The following is a 27,032-nucleotide window of genomic DNA, read 5'->3' as shown; positions in this document are numbered from 1 at the left end:
GTGGTCATTAAATATGCCATGACACTCTTCATGCTGTATGCGCTTTGAAAGTCTAGAAAAGCGCTATATAAATGTAATGGTCTATCTATCTATCTATCTATCTATCTAAGATTAGACACCCCTGATCTAAGCCATCCTTTCGGTTCAGGTTACAGCGAAACACTGTTATTATTGCCTCGTTTAAACTATCCCTTTGATAACCTGAAATACATAATTTTCTGTGTTATATGACCTCATCTACAGCACAGCCCCCTAATAGCAACAAAAATAGCAATACAACTGCATACAAAGTAATGGGGATCTGAAAAACAGAAGTTCTGGTCCATCTTAAACTTAAGTTGAGATGAGATCTGTAAATTAATGTAGGCATAAGTGTGTGTGTGTGTGTGTGTGTGTGTGTGTGTGTGTGTGCGTGTGCGTGTGCGTGTGCGTGTGCGTGTGTGTATGCACGCACGCATTTTACTAGTAATCTGCTAAAGAACACATTTGTGACAGCTGCATAATCAAAGTTTTTGTATTAACCCTTTATTAATATACAGTTTAGCAATGTAAATTAAAATATTTTAAATAAGTTTACATTCACCATCTATTGTACCAAACCTTGTTGTAATTCCTATATTTGTTTTGAAAAACATACAGATACAGCTAAAATAGCCACATTCTGTTCGACAAATTCACATTATTTTGCAGGAGATAAAAACATAAGTTGCCTGCTAAAAACTATATAACTTGTCCCTTGTATTATTTGGTTTCAGAATCTATTATGAAAACAAACCAAACAAAACAAACCTTCTGAAAACAAAAGAAAAACCGTTAATCGCATTAAAGTGCTGAGGAGGGGTGTGAGGACATTCTGCGATTGTATTCATAAAAAATCCATTCTCCTGTTTGAGATTTTATGAGGCTAAGGATTCAATACTGATTCAGTTACTTCTACAGCAAAATGGTGCTATATGCTGGTGATTACCTTCTGCTAGAACATTGCTACAGGGCTGCAGGATGGAAACGGCACACAGGACAACAATGAAGGCAGCGCACCGGCTGTAATCTTCATCTAAAACGACAGCCTCATCTCAACTGAAGAACGATCGTCTCTGATGAATGTAGTGACTGTAAACATTTAGATCGATGCACCCTTTTTAAAGGTACAATAGGTAAGATTTTTACAAGACCATTGTAATTCCCTCCCTATCATTGAAAAATGCTCACTGACATGTTGACTCACCCTCCGCCTATGTTTATAGTCCTTAAATTCGGGTTTCAAAATATACCGTTGATGCACCGACACTCTGTACCAAAACATTGTACAGCTGTACGATAATTCAAGCTCATCGGTGGAAAATTGGTTCTAATTGCCACAGCTAATGGCGTTTCAACAGAGAATGAGGAGGGATAAACACTGTTGTGGTTTGAGAGTGTTTGTTGCCGCAATTCTTCTTTTGAACGTTACGAGTCCAAAATTACCTGTTTAATCTTTTTAAGTCTAAAATTATGACATGAATACTTTTGTAATGCATTTAAAAAATAAGAAATTATTTAAAAATGAATCCCACACACAAAAATCACACACAACTCATAAAGCATTAACTTTTCTACACTGGTGGTTTAGAGTTGGTATTCACTGGTGTTGAAAGGTTCCAGAACTTTCCTTCTCCCAAGAGTCCACCGGGTCATACAAGCACCTGATTGCAGCCATCCAAAACGTATGGCCTTAAAGGGGAGATGCCGTTACCTTCCACAGCTCCTGAGAATCAAGATTAAAATTTTTTTTTTTTTTAGATTGTTACTTTATATGACCTTGGTGATATTGGGTCCTCTGACATTACTCAGCATGCACCTTTCTTCAAATCAAAATCACCAGAACCACCTGTGGAACTTGCATCAAATTACATGAAGCAAAATAATTTGTTAACTGAATTGAGTCGATATAAAACAAATTACTACCTTGTATATTGCCCCCAAGGGGCAGGCTACCCCACATGATTTACACATGCTATTCTACAGTATAGACACAGAGCAATAACTACAAGAACATTGTACAAAAAATTTATAAAAAGTTTACGATAAAGTAGTGCAATAAATGATCAGGGTAAAAACCACTATCGTGCTTAGCTTCCTTTGATTAGTAATGCGCTTTTGCGTTCCTGTGACAGTTATTCAGCGTTACTCACCAGCTGCTCTATGCGCTCATAGTAGAAGAACTGCGGGAACTGAGGGGCGACCCGCTCCACCGTGAACCTGGTTCTGCCATCGGCCATGTCCCCCAGGTCGTCCAGGCAGCGGCAGAAGTGGTCGTAGGCCTCGCAGGACACGTCCATGTGCCGCAGAGTGAAATTCAGCCTGGGAAGGGTGGTGGAGGTGGGGGGAAGGGTGGTAAGGGTGGTGGTTGAGGTGGGGGTAAGGGTGGTAAAGGGGGGGGTAAGGGTGGTAAGGGTGGTGGAGGTGGGGGTAAGGGTGGTAAGGGTGGTGGAGGTGGGGGTAAGGGTGGTAAGGGTGGTGGTGGAGGTGAGGGTAAGGGTGGTAAGGGTGATGGAGGTGAGGGTAAGGGTGGTGGAGGTGGGGGGGAAGGGTGGTGGGGGCAGGGGGGAAGGGTGGTGGGGGCAGGGGGAAGGGTGGTGGAGGCAGGGGGGAAGGGTGGTGGAGGCAGGGGGGAAGGGTGGTGGGGGCAGGGGGGAAGGGTGGTGGGGGCAGGGGGGAAGGGTGGTGGAGGTGGGGGGGAAGGGTGGTAGAGGCAGGGGGAAGGGTGGAAGGGTGGTGGGGGCAGGGGGGAAGGGTGGTGGGGGCAGGGATAGGGAGGATGAAGGGCAGTTTAAACTCTGTAGGATATTAGGATAATTACAGGATACACTGAGTACTGCAGAAGAATGGATAGCAGTGTAGTGTAACAGTTATGGAACTGGGGCTATTCCTCCAGAGCCTAAATACAGTGTTCATTCTCTGGTGGCACAGTGCCAGGCAAGGTGTTTAACCTGTAGTGCTTAGGTAAATGTGTTGTGCGGTGTAAAATGGGTGCATATAAATAATATAAGCTGTAGAAGATGTGCTGCTAAGCAAATAACTGAAAAAAAGGAGCTGTAAGAGATTGACCCACTTGTGGTTGATAAGTACAGGCCTCAAGTGGTCCAGTGATAGAGCTGGGTTAGACAGCTGTGAGAATGCTGTATTAATTAATTAATTACGTAGAGCACCTGATCAGAGAACACCAGAGATGTGTGTTGATACGTTACAATGAGCATGGTACTGTCTTTGTGGGGCTGTGTGTGTATGTGTGTGTGTGTGTGTGTGTTCCACAGTGACAGTGGCACTGGCCTATGGGGGCAGGACTTCACTTCTGATTGAGTGTGGAGAAGGCCTGTAATGACAGCACTGCAGCCATCCTCAGCCAATCAGAGAGAACCGTATCATGTCCTTGGGTGGATTTGCATAAACCCACCTCCTGGCCCTCATCAATACAGAGAGGATTTTACTTTGCCCTTAACTGGATTGACCAAAAAAACAAAAAAAAAAAAACAGTGTATGCACAAAGTGTCGCCTTCCTCCTTATTTTTGGCATTTGCAACTTCTTTAGATAGAAAAGCAATGGCATTCCACCTGACTCTAAAGAGGATTTATACCCTCCAAAAGCTTAAAAGGCACAGATTGGTTTTGAATAACAGATGAGAGAAACTCTGTTCTCTTCCTACCTTTTCTCAATGGACAGGTAAATGGTGCTGGGGTGACGGAAGTGACTGGTGAGCCGGTATATCGTTCTGAAGAAGGCATTGGTGAGCTCATCATCATAGCACACTGTTTGACAGTGATATGGGAGGAAAAACAGAGCTTTCAGAGAGTACAATGCCGTTTATTAAGCGTGTGTATATATGGCAACAGTACATTTAAAGTACAAATTGCACACAATACACAATAAAGACCTACATCAAGGTGACTTCCCCCAATCTTATTTCTTCATTTAAACCTCACTGCATCAGCATATCATCCACACGTCCCTGCAGAATGTTCACACAGCCATAGGTACTACATGGTACTACATCTTCCAAATAAAGATGAGACCATTTTTGATGGAAAATCTATTTGCCCATGAATAATATAGATTGTTTAACACATGCATCATGACCCTGAAATGCTCAGGCAATTTCATGTGTGAACAGGGGCAGGAGTCCATTTTCTGTGCAAGACCTCATTTGCAGGGGCAGGACCCAGCAAGATGTTGTGTGAACGAAAGCAGCAACATTCCCGGGTAAGGCATGCAAAAGGTTATAACGTTTTTACAAGTTTCTGGCACAAACACTTTCATAAATACATTATTGAATCTGCCTTTTAAATATGAGAGTTTGACATTACAGAGAAGACATAGAAACTGGAACGGCATTGTGTGATTGTGCTGTTTTAGGAATGGAATAAACGGTGTGCTTATGTGTCCGGGCTTTGTGATGATATAAGGTATTTTCCTATTTCCAAATAATTGAGTATTTTTTTTCCCTCCTTAAATCACACAATGCAGCTTCAAATATTAGCCGAGATGGATTTTAAATTGGCAATGTGAAAACACATCATGAAATTAAAAACGTTTTTTTTTTTTTAACCCAATGTAGCAAGCTGGCTAGCGCCACAACTAGTATGTAGGCCACTAATCAGTGGATAAACCATGCTACCATTGGTAATCTAACATTAGCTATTCAGGAGCGTGTAACTGACTAATGATGTTACCTTAAAGCTATCTTAAAGCTATCTCTCTTCAACGGTGTTTTGCTGGTAGTGTGGGGTGGGCGATATAAGGATATAATTGATATAACAATAGAAATATGGGCCACAAAATAGATTCGGCTATATCGTCTATATTGGTAGGGAGGAGATTTTCCACACTGAGACAGCCAAACCCACACCCATGTGTGTAAAACAGGTGTGTTTTGGAATGTTATCTAGGAAACATTAATTAGTTCCAAAATTCCTACTAATTAATAATATGTTCGAATTGCGTTTTTCTATCTGAAAACACAGGCCATCAGAATTTTTTACCAGGTTCAAAACGAGATCAAATAATGAATTGTTCTGGGTTATAGGCTAATACTTTCACTGTGTAGCCTCTCCCCCTCAGTGTACCTACCATCAGCAGCCAGCAGCAAGGTGGCATTGTCATGCAGGTCCGCCACTTCTTCCTCTGTCCAACTGAACTCTGTCCCAGTCTCTAAAGGGAAAGCATGCAAATCATGTTCTTATAGGCATAAATCATTTATTTTACACAAGAGAGACAAAGTAAAATGTACAAATGTGTAATGAAGTGGGGTATAGCTCTGTGTGCCTTTCAATGTGACATTAACCAAAACCACTTCCATAAAGAAATGTGAATCAATCCACTGGATGGCATGAAGTCCGTGGAATATGCCCAAAAAGAAAAATCATCCCGAACGTTTACTTGATTCATGCCAATGATGTAGGGTGAAATTCAATTTTGCAGATTCAATCTGAACCCCGTGTCTCTTGATCGCCTAATTCTGAGTTCCTTCTGCATGCTCACCATGTTCAAAAACACGTCACAAATGTATTTGAACCAAAGGCAGTGACACAACAGAACAAAGGTGTTTCTTATAAAATTTTTAATGCTTTAGTAATTCATCTGCTGCATGAATGTCATGTAACATTTCCCTGGTTAAGAAATTTGCATAATTAAAAGGAAATGGAAAAACAAAAAAGAAGAAAAACCAGATATCACCGTACATTTGAATCTTCATCACAACCCGAAATCTAACCTTGTCTGCATTTCAATTAGCAAAGCTGAGCTGCTCTCTGTCCCCATTTGGAAATGATAATAAGAGCAGCATTTAATTACCAGCTGTGTACGTGTTTCGGAGATGAACATTCACCCCCACCTGTGCTGAACTCGTCTCCAAGCCAGTCAAGTTCACGGATTCGTACTTTATCTGAGAAAGTGAGAAAAGAGGCTGGATCAGGGATATAGCAGAAAACTTTCTTCAGTTAATAAACAGACAAAATAATCAAAACACAAGCAGCAAGCAACCAGGAGAAAAACAAGACGGCACTGTGGGTCATTACTCTCCCGGGTTCATGTTGACGTCACTTAGTCTATCCTCACAATCAGGCTTGGAAGCCTTAAAGCCCATTACATTACATTATTTGCATTTGGCAGACACTCTTATCCAGAGCGACATATAGTTGATTAGACTAAGCAGGAGACAATCCCCCCTGGAGCAATGCAGGGTTAAGGGCCTTGCTCAAGGGCCCAACAGCTGTGCGGATCTTATTGTGGCTACACCGGGATTAGAACCACCGACCTTGTGTGTCCCAGTCATTTTACCTTAACCACTACGCTACAGGCCGCCCCATGAAGCCCGATCCCTCTATTACAATAATACAGTAAAAGCCAGTGTGGTATCGTCAAAGATAGTCACTTTACTCTTGGATGCCCTATCTCTGAAAAGAGAAAAACGTGTGTATACATATGAGCTGTAGTTGGCTGCGGGCAGACCTGCTCTTTGCAGACTGGGTGGCAGCAGCTGCCTCAGTCATCGCTGAGGGAAGGAAGGTGCATTGGGCCTTCACATATGGGGCTCATAACTGTGAGTGCTGCAGATGAAAAGGCCCTCCCTTACAAGCTCACACTAAACTAATGAGGTGCACATATTTCCTCCCATGGCCATTTCCAATATCATCCACTAGTGGGCAATGGACATTTGATTACTCGCACGCTGAAAGGCAGTCATTTCGGTTTGCAATTTGGATACAGGCAGTTTATATAATGAAGTCTTTAATATGACACAGCAAGTGAAGTAAAAACTGGTGAAATAGCCCAATAAACTGTTCTGCAAAAATGTCACCTGCAGTGTTCGACCGTATATTTGAAAAATAATACACCGACTTGATCAAGGAGAAAATATAAAAGTGAGAATTCTCAACACAAACATTCCATTGATTAAAACTAGAAATTACATCTCACTTTCACTTGACTGATTGGTTAAAAAATCAATCATATTTTGCTCTGGCCCCACAATAAAGGCAGATAATTTTAGCTCTGTAAGATCACACTAATAAATAAGAAATGAAATGCAGAACAAACAGCCTTTCATTATATTAACGGGTCAGAGATAGAAAATGTTCAATGTAACATGAGTCTGTGTTAAATGGGTGCTCTTAGCAAGGTAGTTTTAAGTCAACAAATGGTCCTTGCATTCTTACCATCTACTCCGGTGGAGTTCAATAAAGCCTTATGGAGAGATGGATAAAGAAATGGAAACAGAAAGAATGGGACTTTGGTATGAGGAGTCAAATATATTGATACTGAAAGTGTACAGCTTGTTTTCTACTGCAGCATCCCTCACCTACATGTACATACAGGTAATACTAAAACATGCTGCTCCTCTGACCCCACTGAAGACACACTACAGGACCAAAGACTGATTCAGTCGCTTCCAATTCCAACCACCAACAGCGAAAATGCATGTGGAATGCATATGTAATATAAAAAATTATGTTTCTTAAAATCTTTTCTGTCCTGACAGAAATTAAAGCCTTCATTAGTATTCTGATAGAAAAGTGCATTACAGACCTTTTATGAGCACTTTTCAGTAACATCACTCCGACAATCCAAAGATACTGAAACACTTAACTGAAACTTCTTGTTCTAATCAGGACCTACCGGCCACTCTGACAGGGAAGGCTTCACTCGCACAGGAGATTATAGCCCCATTCCACCTCAAATAATTTTAGTATTAGCCACTGTCACCATACTAGGTTGGGGTATAGCTTTTGGGTATATATTCACATATATGCCAGTCTGTCTGGCATTTTCTCCAGGAAAATAAAAAAATCTATTCCAATTATAGAAATATGTTCTAGGCAGGCAGACATGTATCGACATGTTCTTACCAGGCAGTTAGGCATCGATTCTCAGGGAACAGACCTCTATGACCTTTATGAGTCAGATAGATCTAAAAAGATGGTTCACCACCCATAAAACCCACAATATTCACTGTGTGTAAAATTGTTGCATTATATTTGGTAAAAGAACCGAATGTAATGCAACACTGGTGGCGAGTTCTGAGAAATCTGGACAAAGGAAGTGGATAATTGGGATGTGTGAGACCTGTCTAATTAGTTGAGTTGTTATTGGTCCCCTGTGCTCGGAGCAGACTGGGACGAGGAACGTTCTCTGTGGCACATTCCCCTGAGCATGTCAGTCATCCGGAGTAGTGCTAATTGTCTGGCAGTTTTAATGTGATGAAACATGTAATCTTTCAATACACCGGAGAGTTCAGATTGTGTCTTCTCTTTTTGCATAGCATTTACTTGAAACATTTTCTCTGGTTTAAACCACAAACCCAAAAGCCTTGGTACAAGTCACTGAAAAGTCAGAAAGTCATCAAAAAATATTACTACATAAAATATCCTTTGACTCATATAAAAACTGCCTGGGTCAATCGAAAACATATGGTACGTCAAAAAGCCGCAGAAATGGTGCTTTACAGTTAAGAAATAAACCTGACGAGGAGCGTTCGCATAGCAAAGAGTGACAGTCAAGCTACATACAGTGCTTGTGACCAGGGCTTGTGTAAGGCTGTAATCTATGGGTAGCATGGCGTGTAATAACAGCCTGATTCACTCTTACCTGCAGGATCCAGCAGATGTCTGTTTAATGTCACATTGCGCTGACACATGCTCAGGAGATCCTGCCCCACATCTGAAACACAATAGAAGAGAAAGGAAAATAAGAAAAAACTAATTTGTAGTAATAATTCAGGTGATAGACACACCTGTTACAGCTTGTGATACACAACCACTAACTTTAATATCACATATTGTACACCCTTCCAGTGTTTATTTTAGGTCCTGATATCCATAAGATGATGTGTGATTTGTGTGGTTTTAAGTACTAAAAATCATCTCTATCCAATTTTAAATGTCCATTCTCATGAGCATTACCAATAACAGGTGGGTCTTGCTGATGGTGAACATGAGCAAATGAGCGTATTGTTGTGAAGTCAACTTCACAAAAGTCAAAACAACTCATATAAATGCACATTTCTTTTGGGGGTTAGGTTTTCCTCAGGGACACTTCGACACACCCAGGGCGGGATCAAACCAGCAACCCTCCAACTGCCAGACCACTGCTTTTACATCCTGAGCCAATGTCAGTTCAATTCATAGTTTATAGTTAACCTTCAGAGGAAATAAATCTTCTTTGCACCGTTATGAATTTTGTAATTGGTTACACATTCATATTACAAGTGTGTGTTACATTGTCACTGTACGACAGCCTGCAGTGAACGTTGGATAGGTGGCAAACAAACGTGATGCTGGTGGATGTCCTCAGGTTGAGTGGTGATTTTGAGGACCCTCAGCGATGGGGAGCCCTTCTCATAATTACCCACGATTGCAACCCTGCAGCATTCATTACACAACACGACTGCTCAGCAGCACAATCTCACCTTCAAAACCTTCCCTCAACAACTGCCCCGACTACGTAATTACCACCTGTGGCCCGGGGGAAGGGAGGCTACGGTCCACAGGACCGTGCTCATTTCACGCCGGAGATAACCCTGGTTGATCACGCACCTACGGTCAGTTTGAGCCAGCCGTGCAGGAAGTGTGGACCTCCCATGCAAGACCCGGCCAGTGGACCGCAAAATGACCGGAAGCATCGTCTGACCGGAGGGAAGCAGGGCAATAGCCTGAACTCTCCCAAACCGACAGCAGAACTGAGCAGAGCTTCAGCGATGAGAAGGCACTGACAGAGAACTTGAAAAAAGGATTTAAAGAATTAAGAATGGAATTTACCATAACTGAAAATCAGAAATCACATGGGACTGTATTTTATATAATCAGAAAGAGAGCAAGTGACACCGTGCTTATTATTAAAAGTTAAGGAGAGTTGCAACTCATCTCTTCAGGCTGCACCTTTCTCTCCCTACCTCACCACCATGATTAGCCTTATATATACACCATAGACTATAATGGCTTATATAGTTATACACATAGATATTGTTGTATTGTATTGTACTGCACCTTTCCCTCCCTACCTCACCACCATGATTAGCTTGTATATGCCTTAGGCTATAATGGCACTTATATATAGATATTGTTGTTTTGTATTAGCTATTGTATTGTTGTACTCAGGGTATTCTAGCTGCTAACCGTGGTATGCTAGTTCGTAAGTTGATGTATTCTTCAAGGGTTCCAACTGCATCTGTATGGTCACGCTAGGACTTGGAACCGTACTGTCCTCTAGAGTCCTCTTCAGACTTGTTCCTGTGTTCAATCTGCACTTCACTGTCAGTCGCTCTGGATAAGAGCGTCTGCTAAATGCCTTGTAATGTAATATAACGTAATGTAATGCTAGAATTTCCACCACTGTAGTTTGCGTCCCTGGTACAGCAGGCTTTGCAGACATGAAATCTCTGATCCACATCACTGTGCAATTATATATTGTTCTGTACTGAAACTATCACAAAACCCTCAGTTTAAGACAGATACTTGAAGGTGTCCCCAGAACCAGTTAGTCAGCTGTCAGTCAACAGAGTGCCCTATGACTCATCGAACAGATGGCTTTGGCCCTAACGTCACTCTTCCCACTGTACTCACTAAAGTTTTTTTATTACAAAATTCTAAAACCTGACACACAGACACACGCACCTTTTAATACTAACAGCAACTTTCATGTTATTTTGGTTTCACCAAGCCATTAAGTAACATCTAATATTTATTATCTCCACAATTAATCTGCTCTAAATTAGTTGTGGAAAAAAACGTGCACTTGGGAGGTATTTTATGAAAAAATACAGGTGACGCAAGTCTCAATAACAATCTGTTACTATCAGCCTTGAGAAATACTGAACAGTCACAATTGAGGCTAATTAATGGTTCTGTCAATCATTCCAGGTCTTAACGATTTCATTCCTCAAGTCAACTTAAATACCTGCCAGTATGATTAATTTAAGAGACAAAGTGGACAAAGTAAACAAAAGCTACTGAAAGAATATAAATAAATAAAAACACACCACAACAAATAAGATTCAAACAACCCATTTCTTTTTTAGAGCAGATGACTTATTGAAGCGTTACGGAACATGAATCTGTGGTATATCGTGGATATCGGCAGAGCTAGTGGGGTGGTTACAGCTGGTCACCTGAAGCTCCCATTTCAGGGCACTATAATGTCTGGAGTGAATGGCTTTGTTATTAGTGTTGAAAATGGCATCCTTTGTGCAGGCTTAAGAGAGCTGTGAGTATCCAGTCTTGATTCTAAGCTTTTTATTGCCTTTGGAGTCTGTTATTGGAGTTTGTCAACATGAAGTGATGGAAGCCATTATGAGGCTGAGAAATACAACAAAAAAAGAAACAGTCAGAGACATAGGCCAAACAGGCGTATGAAAATCAACTGTTTTAAACATCATTAAGTAGAAAGAGTGCACTGGTGAGTTCAGTAATTGCATAGGGCGAAGTAAGAGCTCAATTGACGGCCAAAGAATTCACACCGAAATGAAGAAAAGCCCTGAACACCTGTCCGACAGATCAGAAACACTCTTCGGGAGGCTGTGGACGCTGGAGGTGTCAGTGAAGACTTCAGAAAAAGAACTAAAGGCTACAATGCAAGCTGCAGACTGCTTGTTGGCAGCAAAAACAGGATGGCCAGGTTACATTTTGCCAAGAAGTACCTAAAAGAGCCTGCAGAGTTCTGAAAAAAGGTCTTGTGGACAGATGAGGTTCACTTCTATCCAACAGAAACTGCCTAAGATCCAAAGCACACCCCTCATAACTGAAACATGATGGTGGGGGTATTATAGTTTGGGCATGTATGGCCGCCACATGTACGAGCTCACTTGTCCTCACTGATGAAATAAGGAAGCAAGCAGAATTAATTTTGGAGTGTACAGAAGCATCTTACAAGATCAGCTCAAGTTCAACCAAATGCAGAAATTATCCCAAACATACTGCTAAAGCAACAATGGAGTTGTTAAAAGCCAAAAACGTAAAACTCTTGACTAAGCCATTCACCCGATCTGAATTCAATTCAACATGCTTTTAATTTGCAAAAGAGAAAACTTAAGGCAACTACCCCAAAACAAGCAGGAGTTGGAGATACCAAACATGACTACTTCCATTTAAGCAACACTAATATGTCCCAAACATTGTGGTGCCCTGAAATGTGAGGGGGGTATGCATAGAATGTGCCGTCACTTCTACATGCTGAAACCAAAGCGTATAAATACCCTCAAATAAAAGCAGAGAATCTGCACTTTAACCCATGAGAATTGTTTGATTACAAATCTAAAAGTGTGGAGGACAGAGCTAAATCAAGAAAAGATGTCATTGTCCCAAACATTATGGAGCTCACTGTTTGCGCATCGTCTCCGTCTTTCTGCCAGCTGGTAGTCAGGAAAAGCAAGCGCAATGCCAGCCACAGGTTAGTTGGGATACTAGCTGCTTCACCCACAACCTTTTCACTGGTCCTCCAAATATCTTACCTGCACTTTCCGACCCAGATTTCTGGCAAACATTTGCATGGTGATTCCACCATCACCGGATTCAACACCCACTCGCACATGGGGGGTGGGGGTTTTTTTTCAATCTGGAGACGGGCAAGTCACACAGCATTTACAGTACACTTACATTTTAGTCATTTGGCAGATGCTTTTAATCCAAAGCGACTTACAAGTGCATAGGTTCTTCCACAAGTTAAAGCATCACCTCCATAACTAGTAAAATACACAAAGTGTTGTTCTAAACATATAGTCATCATAAGTGCAATTTTGTTTTACTTAATTTTTTATTTTTTTATTTTTGGGGGGTTAGACAAGAGGGATAGGGATATCAGAAAGGGGCGCGGGGAAAATCAGGAGGTAGGACTAAGGCAGCAACTTATGTTTCATCAGCGATGTGTTAGTTTGCGGGTTGGAAATAAATGAACTTGGCATGAATATCCATTACTGAGCAGAGTGTGTGAATGGATCCCATCCATCCATCCATCCATTATCTGAACCCGCTTATCCTGATTAGGGTCGCAGGGGGGCTGGAGCCTATCCCAGCATACATTGGGCGAAAGGCAGGAATACACCCTGGACAGGTCGCCAGTCCATCGCAGGGCACACACACCATTCACTCACACACTCATACCTACGGGCAATTTAGACTCTCCAATCAGCCTAACCTGCATGTCTTTGGACTGTGGGAGGAAACCGGAGTACCCGGAGGAAACCCACGCAGACACAGGGAGAACATGCAAACTCCGCACAGAGAGGCCCCGGCTGACGGGGATTCGAACCCAGGACCTCCTTGCTGTGAGGCGGCAGTGCTACCCACTGCACCATCCGTGCCGCCCCTGTGAATGGATCCCAGCTTCTATAAAAAGGTTGGAGGTCCTGCACAAACTGTCATTTCCACTAATTGGTGGCTGGTATTGCATCACCGTAGGAAAGAGAGAGCAGCCTTTCCTGCCTATCCATCATGTTGAAGCATGAATGTTATTTTTTATATCTGTCATCTTCTTGCAATGGGATTTTCATTTGCCCAGCAACAATTCTATTTGTGCCTTTTTGTTGTCAATTGGCAGCTAACAGAAGCCCAGTTTGTCAGCCAAGGTGGAGGCACATACACTCAGTGAACACTTTATTAGGTATTCATTAGACTTATTCTTTAGACTTAAGTCTTCTGCTGCTGAAGCCTATCCACTTAAAGGTTTCATACATTGTGTGTTCAGAGATGCTATTCTGCATACCACTGTTGTAATGTGTGGTTATTTGCGTTACTGCCACCTCCCTGTCATCTTCAACCAGTCCGGCCCTTCACCTCTGACTCTCATTAACAACGTCTTCCTGCCCACAGAAAGGCTGCTCACAAGATGTTTTTTGTTTTTTGCACCATTCACTGCAAACTATAGAGACTGCTGTGTGTAAAAATCCCAGGAGATCAGTACCTCAGAGTTTCTGATACGCAAATCACCCTGTCTGGCACGAACAAAGATTCCACGGACAAAGTCACTTGGATCACATTTCTTCCCCATTCTGACAATTGGTCTGAAAAACAGCTGAACCTCTTGACCACGTCTGCATGCTTTTATGCATTTAGTTGCTGCCACATGATTGGCTGATTAAATATTTGCATTAACAAGCTGGTGGATGGGTCTACCTAATAAAGTGCTCACTGGGTGAATGTTCCTTGACATTGTGAGTTTCTGTGGAAAATAACATCTGCTAACTGAACGCAAAGCAAACAACACCTGACTAAAAACTCAGGTTGAAGCAGCCAATCTGTTGATATGACAATGTGTGCCATTTACAGGAGGATTTACATCCAAGACTCCTGAGAGTCAGATGAATCACTACCGATGATGTAGCTGGGAAGAACTTCACTCACTTAGCAAGTCATTATCTTTGCAATTTCAAGATCGATCATCTGTTCATGCACAGGCCTCAATTTCCCAGTTCAGCATGCCAATATAATGATTCCTAAACTTCCTTTCGAATACATTTTCTTGTTTCAAGCTACCATCACTCACTTCAAAGATTTTGTCGATGTTGTCAAATAAATGTTGCTGAAACAACTAATGGGAATTGTATTACAATTGCTGCTCTGACGGCCAGTTTAGTCCAACATTGAAGCTTAAATGAATCAAGCCCTAAGTGTCCATTACCACATAAGCATAAATGACAATACATGCAATCAACAAATTGCCGTGACTTTTTATGTTCATGGCTTTGTGCGCATACTACCTGCCTTACTGATTAAGGCTTTGTAAGCTGATTGGTTACTTGTGAAGGTTTAATCACACTATATGCTCACTTAATTAAAGTCTTACCGCAAATTGTGGGAAAAAAAATTCACGGGATCAAGGCCGTTTAAGGACTGGCGGGGGAAAATGAATCCAGTCCCACGTTACTAAAAATATAAAACGGGGAGGGGGGGGGGGCATCGATGCCGAGACTCGATTAAACATGCCAATCGGCCGGGGCAGCTGCAGAAGGATGACAGTGGCGGAAGCCCTGTGACACACAAGGCAATTACAAACCGGAGCTCTGTCTGGCGCCTACGACACATACGAGGGACAAACGGAGTCTGCATGCATCATCCGCTGCGTTACATCACACTCATTTGGCAAGCTCTTACCCAGGGTGACTTTGAGGAAGTCGTAAGACGGCTGACTTCCCGAGAAATTCAGAGGATTAAGCACAATATCGGTACGGCGCTGTGACAGCGCTGAGCTTGGCCACAGGAACACAGACTTTCATTTCCAAATGAACACTCTGTACTCTGTACCCTCGGCCCTCTGCGTAAACACGCAGAATTTAGATGCGACTTCTTACAACCGTCAGGAGGGGACGAAATGATCCTCGTAAATCGACCAGCTTTCCAAATATTATGTCTCCCTTAATGGTTTTTCCTGAATATATAGCCAAATTTAAAGTAATTCAGCCTATGACACCATCAACACACTGTTGCCAATTTTCCCAAACTGTGGGAAACCAATGTGCTTGATGGGTTACCCAGGATGGAGAAGCTGCAGGGTGTTATAAAATAAAAGGTAGTCAGAGGGAAGTCCAAATTGGACTGGAAGGGATGCCATCTGCTAAATTGGAAACAGGTTTGTGAAATGTTTTTGCTTAAGCAATACATGCTGTGTGAAATGTTGGAACAGTGAGCTCTACAATTTTTGGGACGAAGACAATTTTTCTTGATTTGGCTCTGTGCTGCACAATTTTTAATTAGGAATCAAACTATTCACATGTGGTTAAAGTGCAGACTTTCTGTTAAATGCTATTTTCATTCATTTTGGCTTCACCATGTAGACGCTTGATACATTGTTAACGAAAGCGACTTAGCTGTGCAGATCTTATTGTGGCTACACCAGGGATTGAACCACCAAACTTAGTTTCTTATTTAGCTGATGATTTTATCCAAAACAACTTACAGTTGGTTAGACTAAGCAGGGAACAATCCCCCTCGAGCAATGTGGAGGTAAGGGCTTTGTTAAAGGGGCCAACAGCTGTGCAGATCTTATTGTGGCTACACCGACGGCTTAAACCACCAATCTTCCAGGTCCCAGTTATGTACTTTGGCCACTAGGCTACAGGCTGTGCTAAATTGCTTCCTTGGCGGAGATATAAGAGAGCATTCATTATCTCTGTGTTTGGTTGCCTTAGGAGTCTGTTATAGTCCTTTGAGGAGGACCAGAGACATGGGCAAATCCTTAGGCTGACCAGCTTTCTTATATGTGCACAAGGAAGAGATCGAAAACACCTGACTAATCAGAAAGAGCAGAGAAGCCAACTGTCCAATTATGTATGGTTCCCTAAAATCGGGCTGTATAAAAAGGGATCTAATTGGATCACCCAATATGGAATTAAAGGTGACAGTCACTTTCACCTCATATTGATTGTTTCATTTCAGATACAATGTGCTGAAATACAGATTTGCACCACAGTCCAAATACTTACGGACTGCACTGTATCAACAGTTGGTTAAGTAGCCAAACCATGAGAATGAACAATGGAAGAAACACCTACAAAGCTCTTTGTAATTCCTCCACTGAGCTTGTGTGTACAAGGTGTAGCGTACCTGTGCAGTAAACCCTTTTAGCCAACGTTGCCGCGACGATGCTGGTAATTCCAGTCCCGGCTCCAAGTTCCAGCACAGTGGCTCCCTGGAATAGTATTGGCTGAGAGAGAATGAAATCAGCCAATAGGATAGCACCACGCCAGACCTAGACAAAAATGGCATTTTCAGCTGATCTTGTCTGCGTGGTTTTATGGCACAAGGAAATGTAGACACCAAAATGCAAACACGAAAGTAGTGAAATATTAAATGCTTACCTGTTTTCCGACATCTTCCATGGGTGTAGCCATTGTATGTTCTGTGCAGAACAAGATTGTGGGGATAAAGCATCTCGTACATCCAAAAACACAATCACAAACAAGTAGCTTAAAAATGCCACTGCGTGTACCACAAACTGTTGCACGTTCGAGCACACCCCCCCCCACCCATTTTATTCCACTGACCGTAAAATACAGAAACTAAATTAAATAAAGGACCTCATTTTCACAACTCCACCACTTCAGTTTCACCACTGAAGTATGTAAACACAATACCATTTTCCCATCAATCCTGGAGACTGAATTTACAAAATGTATGCAAGTCTCAGGGGGATTAACACCTGCACATTACAAGGAGTTAATAAGGTCCTCAAGTCCCAAGTCCAAAATGTAGATTAATCTAACCTCCTAAGACATAGAACACAACAGATTTTTTTTCTATCATGAAACTTAACTGCACTAAAACCAAGGCAACATGCCAGAGCTAGTTCAGTGGTAATATGTAAAACCACAGATTTGAAAGACTTTTCTTTTCATTTCACCGCAGGCATTAAGGAAGCAAATGTATTTCTAGGGCATGACTTGGGGTCAGGGTTGAGATGGGGTTTTGGGAAGCTGATTTGAGAGGTCATCAACTCTTGTAATCATGCTTGTGTTCACTCAAGCCATAGGTTTAATGTGAGTACAAGTTTGATATTCAAGGCTAAAGATAGCTGCTGCCTTATGAGAATTTAATTTTGTGATCGGTGCTTTAGTTCATTCCAATAAAACCTCAGTATGCAGTTATTCAGCCACTTTGATAAAACCACGTTCCAAATAAAATGGAACATACTGTAGCAGAACGTTTCCATGGGAACAGACAGCTCTTATGAGAGACTGCCTTTTTTGGACAAGTCTACTGGTCTGGTGGCTGCCTCGCAAACTACCCAAGGACGGTGAGCTCACCGATTATAAGCACATCTGCTCTGAGCTCCTCTCCCTCACCGGGCTCCTCCTCCTCCTCGGCATCCGCGGGCGCGCCTCCTCCCTGGGTCAGGACGATGGGACAGATGGCGTGGCGCGTGGCCACGCCCGGCTCCTGGGCGGTGGGGTTCGTGGGTCTCCGCATCACGTCCAGGTCTCCGTCCTCGTCCAGGGAAGCGCTGATCTGGGTCCCGCGCTCCTTCCTCCTCCCTCGCTGGGCCTCCTCTTCTCCTCCTCTCACCGCGCCGGCGTCATCGCCAGGGTCATCGCCGGCGTCCGCCGTAGAGGCTCCGTCCCCGGCCTCGCCCGCTCCCTCGCTGTCTCGCAGGATGTTAAACCGGGAAATGAAGACTGAAAAACATGTTACAACAAACAAAACCAAGTCATTTTTGTTTCGTTGTTCTCCTGAACACATGTTACAAATGATTATACTCAATTTACTCAATTGTACACATACACAATCGATGAATGCTTAATTAGCGCTTAATGTAATAAGAAATATAACGCTTCCATAATTGTTAGTTGAGGATCTGCATTTATACACAGGATTTATTGAGAGCTTGTCGAATTGATCGTTTGGATGGCTAATTGATTAAAAACCTACATAATCTACAGATAAACCTAGCTCAGCACATCTCGCACACTATTCTTATTAGAAGATGTTTAGATTTCAAGTGACAAGCCCTTCCGTTGATCACAATATTAAGACTTTGTACAGTGCAGTAACTTAATTATATGGTGTTGTTCTGGGTCACCAAAATGTATGGTGCCGAAGAACATGTACTCAACAGTTCAGTCCCAATATAAGATCTGGGATGCAAATGAAGCACATTTCTAAAAATATTATTTTACTTTTTTAGTGCTGTTTTTGATCTCTTTTCTCTGTTTTTGATACATTGCTATCTCATGCCAAGCAGTTATAGTCCAGAGATGGCACTGACTGTTATTTTTATTTTATTTTGATGACAGTTACACGATTACAAGATTTACAGTGGGCTCCAGAATTATTCTGGATAAAAAGAATAAGCTATATTTACTGAACAACACAGATCATAATCTACATGTTTTGTTCAAACATATGGGAAAAAGCAATATACCTTTATTTAATTTACTATCATGTTTCAAGATTTTTTTATTAAGTAATTAATTTTTTTTCTGAAAACCATAGGTGTCGAATTTGTCAAAAAGAGCAAATACTACATTACATTGAATGTCATTTGGAGCTTGGAGCTCAACTGCCCTGGTCTCGATCATGTTTGTTCTGAAGAAAAAACTATTTCCCATTCGGTCAGAAACACCATTAAATTGGAAAACCTTGTTGGAAAGGTTGGAAAAGCGAAAAATTTAGAAAACAAGAAACCGAAGCGATTTGTAGCAAACTTGAAATATAGGATGGCAGATTTAATGGGCACTAAGGTCTGGAAGAAGAAAAAAAGCACTATCGTTACATTACGTTCACTTCACCGCAATGCAGTCTGACAGCGTCCGGTGACAGCGTGAGGCATGGCACTTACATCAAGTGAGTCACCCCATTAAATGTGATCTAAAATAGTACATCCATCCCGCTAAGGCATCATTTTCACAGCTTGTCTGCGATTGCAATAAAAAAACATTTATTGTTATTACGGGTCATGAATCATGTCGGACTAAGAAATTGCCAAAAGATGACTGAGAGAAAATTGGTCACAAATTGCCAGGGGTCTTAATATACACTCATGTAAAAAGATGAGAAAGGCATGACTATTGATTGCCTATGGCTTATTTCTGCCTAGATAAAAACAATTCCAGCTTACTTTGATATTAATGGAGGAAGGGCTAACGGCCTTTTAAAAGTGTACAAGTATACTCAAGATTCAAATCATTCCTTCCCCCCCTTGACATGGGTCAATGTCCTCAACTCCTGTAACTTTGATCGTGATTTTTGTAATTTGATCCTGATTTCTGTACTGGCTCTAATCGAGACAACAAAAAAAGATGGAAAAAGCAGGACCTGAGCTCAAACGTCATGTGATGGTAGAAAATAACAAAATAACACCTAGGAATGATTCCTAGAGGAAGGCTTGATCTTAGGGGCTAAGGCCAAACCCTGGGGAATTTGTTTTCCACAGAATTGGTCAAATCATTCGGCTTTGCAGAAAGACACAACTGTGTGTACTCAAACCGCAGAGGGTTTACAAGTTAATTGATTGTACTGAATAGACAGCTCTGGTATCCTTCATTTTTCGGTTGAGCAAGGTCAATAAATCTTTTATATAGAGATAATGAACATTAAGATGACACTTTTTCCATCTGTCCTCACTTCTTTTTTAAGCGGCGAACATCCTCATTTATCCAAGGTGACAAATTAACAATCATTATGGTCCTTTGAAACTGGAGCGGTATCAGAGTGCAGATGAGCATACATCATTAAAACGGCTAACCGAGTCATGGAGACATTGGAGAACTGAAGCTATTGCTACAGTTAATGAAGATGGCTGAACATTCTTTGGCAGATTGTGATCATTAAGGATGCAAGAGTGTATAGTGTGCTTCTGAGTTGGCATCATGACTGAAAAACAGTGAAAAATAATTCATTTATGATCAGAGATAAAATCAAACATGGAGAGAGAGTTTAGATACTCTCTGCAGCTAACGTACTGTAGCTAGTTACCATGGCGAAACTGGTAATATTTCCATGGTGAGGCCATATTCTGTATGCAGAGGTGCCCAATCAACCATATGGTGATGTCATCATGGAAGGCGCCTTTCTGCGTTTGGCACAACAAATCAGCAAATGGCACGTTCTCCATAGATTCCATATTTGGATATCCCCCTTTATACTGACATACCGATCATGCTGAACAAATGACAAAAAAGTCATTTTGACTATATAATAATGATAATATTGCTTTGGTGTAATGTATGTCCTCTAATATCAAATCTGTGCAAGGAGCTGAATGCCTCCATGGGGAAATTTTCAGATTTTATATTTCTTCAATCCCAATTTCTCCCCGTTTCTTTTTTTGGGACGTGGAAAGCACGAGTGTTTTACATTTCATTCTCCCTCTTCCATGCTGTGAAAGACATATTCTTTAGGAAGCTCTGTGAAGGATCTGGCAGGGCTGTGAATGATTTCACACAGGGTGGCTTAATTAGCCTCGGCCTCCCTGGCCGAGAAATGAAAGGTCATCACAAATCAAGACAGCTGGAACAGGGAGAACCAATTTCCAACCTCGCAAATTCAGCAACATGGAAGGCTGTCTTGCCCCCATTGTACTGAACATGTTCTGCAGACAGAAAAATATCAACAAGTGATGGCTTGTGATTAAGGGTAAGTGCGTTTCAAACATTTTTTGTGCAATCCGATTCTGGAGACAGAATTTCCCCTCGGGAATAATAAGGTTCAAACTGATTTATTGTTTGAATTTACAAGGCTAAAACTGGACAACACAGTACCTTAACACAATAATTTTATAACAACACCTGATGTTTAAGTGTCTGGTTTTGTTGGATGCGTCCATCTATCACAAATCAGAGGGGTGATCGATGAACACATCCATAGAAAACAATGATACAACATCAATAAAACAGTTTTCTCAGATGTTTGGGGGATACACCACACTATCAGAATATACAGTATTTAAACTAAATAATAATGATAAAACTAAAGCTTTAAGCCAATGCCGTAGTTTGAATACCAATTGACTATTGTATCTGTACAAAAATGTTTATATTTACACCGCTTTTCGTCAGATTACCTACCTAAAATAGACCGGATCTAACAATGACATGGTGTTTTGTTACGGTATATCGCGCAAATATTGGACATTAACGTGACCATGGACTTTTGAGTGCACAACCATGCCTGTAACAAAGTTCTCAACCGGGGTTCGGTTCCTGGTCCTGCCAAGTGTGGCTGGCTCTCGTACCTACAGCAGGTCAGGACAAAGCCGACAGACTGCTGGACATCTGTGAGCACCATGTCAATGTAAAAATCAATCTTTAATTTGGCAATTCGGCTATAATCTGACCTAGAATTCATTTAAATGGAAGCATTTAAGATGGCCCAAAATAAAGTTTGAAAATGCAATTACATTTTTGTCAGTAGGCTACTCTTTCAGAAATAAGACATGACCGTTTAAAAAATGGGATGGTAAACGGTGACAAAAACTGATGATTTGTCACATGCCAAGTGTCACGGCATATCATTGGTGAAATCTGTCTGCTGAGGACATAAAATTGTCATATTGCCGACACCTAACCAAGTGTGCATTCGTCTAACAGACTCACTTAGCATGTCCAATTAAATGGATTTTGTATTCTCCATATCTGCTCTGTACAAACAATACAACAACTGAGCAGTTGAGGGGTCGGCTGCTAAACAGCGCAACCACAAAGGGTAATCAGCGAAGACGCAGGCAGCAATTACAGAAACAGAGAACCGTTTCATTCAGCCACAGTGCTCGTTATTTTCACACAACACGACTCTACTTTCCGGAACACAAGTGCAGCAGCTCCCCCCTCTCAGAACTACTAAGTGTTCCACAACCTGACAAAGTGCAACTACTGGTTGTCATTGCAAGTATGCATAAAAAAACATTACACTACTGTAGGTCTGAGTATGTGCATATTACGTTTGTGTATTACAGACTGCATGTAGAACACCCTAAACCAATGACGTAAGAGTGCATCAATGTAAACAGGGCTCCAGACTGTGAATAAATGTGACCATTTTGTCTTGGCGACTTGGCGAAGTTAATGAACTTATAAAATGATTTGCTCTTTCGTTTCCCCTGCAAATTACGCATCATGGGGGATCTGCATTTTTGTTAATTGGCAACCGCATAATTTCCCAGATTTCCGACCACTGGCAGGTATCAAGCACCAGGTGACAAATTCCGAGAGAGCTGAGATTCCTATTGATTCAAATAGGCATCCCACTTAAGTTCCACAAATGAATAATGAATAAGTACAGACAAAACACTGAGAAAATAACATTGTAGTAGAGCAACTGAACTGGAGAGAAAGAGGCCAGTTTAGTTCTGAGTTTAATGCTACAGTTTTACTTGCAGATTATTCTTCTTTCTTTGTTATGATACGATATTTCTATTGTAAAAGTGGTGGGTAAAAATGTAGAGAAGCGCTGTTATAGACCACTGCAAAATGCAGCAAAATAATGTGTGAAATGCATGTTAAGAGAGAGCTTCTCACACAGCCCATACCTGGCTGTCCCACAGCATTGAGGCGGGTCATGAGATGGCGGGCATTGGGAAACAGCAGGTGCACGTCGGAAAGCACGGTGTCACTGCGGAAGGTGACCTGGTCCATGTCCAGCCTCACATGTCAAGTAGCGGGGGGAAACCTGCCGAATACAAGAACATTTAAAAATTTTAAACTCAGATCTATACTCCCGCCAAAGCTACTCTCCTTTTTTTCCTCTCGTATTCAAACCCAAACTTGAAATAGCACAACAAAATTACAATGTAAACCAAGCAGTGTGTTTAGATTTCTGGGTTTGCCCACCAACTATAATATAATCTATTAAATGGAAAACTACTCAAGATTCTTAATTTCATAAGGCGGTTCAGTGAGGCGGTTTAAAGTTAAGTCTGAATATGAGATACTGTATGGAAAACCTGCAATTGAAGGAGAAAAAAAAAAAAAAAAGGCCGGCTCTCGTGGAAGTGGCATAATTTGCCCGCAACTCTGAGGGAGGGGGGTGAGCACTTTATTAGATATTTATTACTTATTTTTTAAGACTTGGTTAGTATTGGTCTTCTGCTGCTGCAGCCTATCCACTTAGAGGTTTGACGCATTGTGTGTTCAGAGATGCTCTTCTGCATACCACCTAATGTGGTAATGTGTAGTGATTTGCGTTACGGTCAGCTTCGACCGGTCTGGCCCTTCTCCAGTGTCGCCATGCACTGCACAAGTGGCTGCACCATGCCCACACACTGAAACTATTGACTCCAGAAATGAAGCCCTCGGGCTCCAGAGCGGCCGCTCATTCATGCTGGATTCGTGATTTGATGGCGTTCCAAAAACTCAGCTCCTGACATTAGGACTGTCTGAGATTGGCATGTCATTCACAGTTCAAGCACTGTGATTAGAAACAATACCTCTGCTTACATTTTGAAGCCGTAAGCAAGAGAAGGGAAAGACCATGTGATATTGCGCAGTGTGCTGAGCTGATCAGGAAATCTGCGTCAGCAACCACCAGGAAGACTTTCAACATCCATCCATCCATCCATCCATCCATCCATTATCTCAACCCGCTTATCCTGAACAGGGTCGCAGGGGGGCTGGAGCCTATCCCAGCATACATTGGGAAGGCAGGCAGGAATACACCCTGGACAGGTCGCCAGTCCATCGCAGGGCACACGCACCATTCACTCACACACTCATACCTACAGGCAATTTAGACTCTCCAATCAGCCTAACATGCATGTCTTTGGACTGTGGGAGGAAACCGGAGTACCCGGAGGAAACCCACGCAGACATGGGGAGAACATGCAAACTCCGCACAGAGAGGCCCCGGCCGACAGGGATTCGAACCCAGGACCTCCTTGCTGTGAGGCGGCAGTGCTACCCACTGCACGATCCGTGCCGCCTCAGACTTTCAACGATTAAACAGAAATAAATGCATTCAATAATAATGCAGCCAAGAGCACCTGCCAAGCCAACGGAGTAATAGAAAATAAACCAGGATTTTCCTTTCTCGAGTTATTAATTGAGGATTCACCACACACTCTCTGACGCAACCCACCACACACACACAAGGAATAAACAATGCAGTATTTGGACAGTGACATCATTTTTGCTGTTTTGTACTCTGTACTCCAGCGCATTGGATTTCAAATGAAACATTGAACATGAGATTAAAGAGCAGAGAGTCTGCTTTAATTTTCAGGTAATGTATTAACATTACATTACATTATATTACAAGGCGTTTAGCAGACGCTCTTATCCAGAGCGACGTACAACAAAGTGCAGATCAAACACAAGTACAAATGCGAAGAGGACCGGAGAGGACAGTACAGTTCCGAGTCCTAGTGTAACCATACAGATACAATCAGAACCCTTGAAGAATACATCAACTTCCAAACTAGCATACCACAGTTGGCAGCTAGAATACCCAGAGTACAACAATACAATAGCTAATACAAAAAAACAAAATATCTAACCATACCAAGTGATAGGTGAAGGAACTACACTCCTTTCATCTACAGTATAATCCACCTTTTAAGAGGAAAATAAATAATAGGACAAATACATATCATAGCAGGTCATCATATTTAGTACTTGGTTGGAAATCCTTAGCATCCTGAGTCACAGACATTGGGCATATTTCCTGGTGATGCTCTGCCAGGCCTAAATTGTCTTCAGTCATCTTCAGTTCCTGTTTGGGTTGGGTGGGCTTTTTCGGTCGTGTCTTTAGCAAGTGAAGTGCATGTTCAATTAGATTCAGGTCATTTGATTGTTCTTGATTGGCCAAGTCATTCTACTTTTTGGCCTGCAATGTTTCTCGGCAGTTTTAGCAGCACATATATATACAACATTGTCCTGCTGCAAGGTGAAGTGCTGTCCAATGTATGGACTAATCAACTGCACGTCGCTCTGGATAAGAGCTTCTGCCAAAAACCATTAATGTAATTTAATTGTTGCCATTGGCCACGTAAGCAAATTATTTTCTAATCTTATTCAAGCACATTTTACTGTGTGCGCCGACTAGTGTGCAATAGCCTAACTGCAGGCTGGATCTGTGTCTGATGAAGCCCGATACGCACGGGTTTGGGTTTGTCATTTTACGGTTTTACCGTCTGTTCCGAATCTGGACTGTTTGCATCTGGTCACCCTATTCTCTAGCCTTCATGTACATGCTTTAATGATGCAACAGCACACAGAATGCTTTTGGTCCTGTAAAATGAGGGAACTATATATCTATAAAAAAAGACTTAATTCCCACACGGATCACCCCATGTGTCAAATTAAAGCTGACAGTCTTCACTTTACCCAATGCGCTGGAGTATAGAGCAAAAAGAAAAAGAGTGGCACTGTCCAAATATTTTCGGATTACACGGTATCAAAAATAATGATAAAAGATCCAATTACATCTTGAGGAAAGTGTTAAATTAAGTCTGTGCTCAAGTCAGAAATAAAATATTTACGGCCGCTCACGCATCCACAATGAAACTGCAATGTCCTATTCCATTAAAGGAAAGCTAAAAATAAAGTTTTTGTGGGGTGGCTGTAAATGGTAGCGACTTCCGAAAATAATCAGTATTTTTCTACAGTCTATGGTAGAAACACGCAGTAGGAGCCAAGGCACCTGCCAGAAAATTGAACTATACTTTTTCGAGATTGAGTTGCATGCAAGTGCAGTTCGGTTTGCGTGTAGTTACTCGAGTTCCACACGACTCTGATATAGCTAACAGTTGGAGTAGCAACGCGAACCTCGAAGTAATCTCAGCATCGAAAGTCAAACCGAAAAAAATCAGCTGGGTGGTCTTGTACAGTTTGGGCCATATTTGCACAATGTTTTTTTTGGGGTTTTTTTCACCGTCTGCTCCCCAGTTTGTGAATTACACTGTCACCCCCAGACTTTACTAGCTAACGCTGGTGAGCTATCTAACGTTAGCAATACAGCATACGAACTGTCGTTACTCTCCAGTATAAAACTATAGGAATAGATTTATATGTGTTATAAATCTGCATAGAAAACTATGACTACGTACTGGTGTTCAGCTTCCACATATATAAAACTAGCTAACAAATACCGCAAGCATTCTACTAACCTCCACACTCCACACTCATTGGCCGCAGCCACACTACACGACTGAATGCAGTGCAACAGCCAAAGCGTACCTACCACACATGGAAGGAAACGAGAGCCCCTCTCACAATTCGTTCCGCAGTTAAATGTTGAACTATACATGTGCTGAACTTTGTAGGTGTCTTTCTCAGAATAAAATATTTCAATGGTATCGCACCAAACAATATTCCGAAGCCATTACAAAATGTCACATGCAAAAAAATTTTTTGAACGCATATTATTGAATGAATCAAGACATCAACAGCGACAACGTGCCTTGTACATTCACTACAGTTTAATTTGGGACGATTGTCAAGTTTTTCAAAAGTATCCTAGTTTTATTATGCAAACAACACACACATTGTTTGATTATATCAAGATTATATTATATTATATCAAATATTTAAGTTTAACTTCAAGTATAGCCTAATGTTTCCTTCTTAAGTCGTTATTCAAATACC

General features: G+C 41.7%; 1 protein-coding gene across 3 annotated transcripts; it reads right to left on the bottom strand.

The window, feature by feature from the left end:
* Positions 1-527: 527 nt before the first annotated feature.
* Positions 528-26,666, bottom strand: mettl22 (methyltransferase 22, Kin17 lysine). Of its 3 annotated transcripts, none has more exons than XM_061224465.1 (11): positions 26,629-26,666; positions 22,982-23,121; positions 17,763-18,131; positions 16,818-16,858; positions 16,564-16,708; positions 8,621-8,692; positions 5,868-5,918; positions 5,105-5,185; positions 3,684-3,786; positions 2,172-2,340; positions 528-1,744 (listed from the first exon to the last, which is right to left on the bottom strand). In XM_061224465.1, the coding sequence occupies exons 2-11, from the start codon at positions 23,085-23,087 to the stop codon at positions 1,712-1,714; spliced, it is 1,170 nt and encodes a 389-aa protein (XP_061080449.1). In that variant the 5' UTR covers positions 23,088-23,121; positions 26,629-26,666; the 3' UTR covers positions 528-1,711. The 3 variants fall into 3 exon arrangements, with proteins under 3 accessions (XP_061080449.1, XP_061080448.1, XP_061080450.1); XM_061224464.1 differs by having other exon boundaries at positions 26,555-26,640; XM_061224466.1 differs by having other exon boundaries at positions 16,564-16,663; positions 26,555-26,640.
* Positions 26,667-27,032: the final 366 nt, after the last annotated feature.

This window comes from Conger conger, chromosome 16 (genome assembly GCF_963514075.1).
Source record: "Conger conger chromosome 16, fConCon1.1, whole genome shotgun sequence".
Classification (NCBI taxonomy): Eukaryota; Metazoa; Chordata; class Actinopteri; order Anguilliformes; family Congridae; genus Conger; species Conger conger.
Note: the sequence above shows the minus strand (reverse complement) of the source record. Positions and strands in the feature narration are given on the sequence as shown.

Bases quoted from the DNA above. Each gene is read 5' to 3' on its own strand.
- mettl22 (XM_061224465.1), bottom strand. From the start codon at position 23,087: ATGGACCAGGTCACCTTCCGCAGTGACACCGTGCTTTCCGACGTGCAC. The intron at 5,186-5,867 runs GTGGGGGTGAAT...CTTTCCCTTTAG, and splicing joins TGGAGACGAGTTCAGCACAG to AGACTGGGACAGAGTTCAGT. The intron at 3,787-5,104 runs GTAGGTACACTG...ACTGTCAAACAG, and splicing joins CTTGCTGCTGGCTGCTGATG to TGTGCTATGATGATGAGCTC.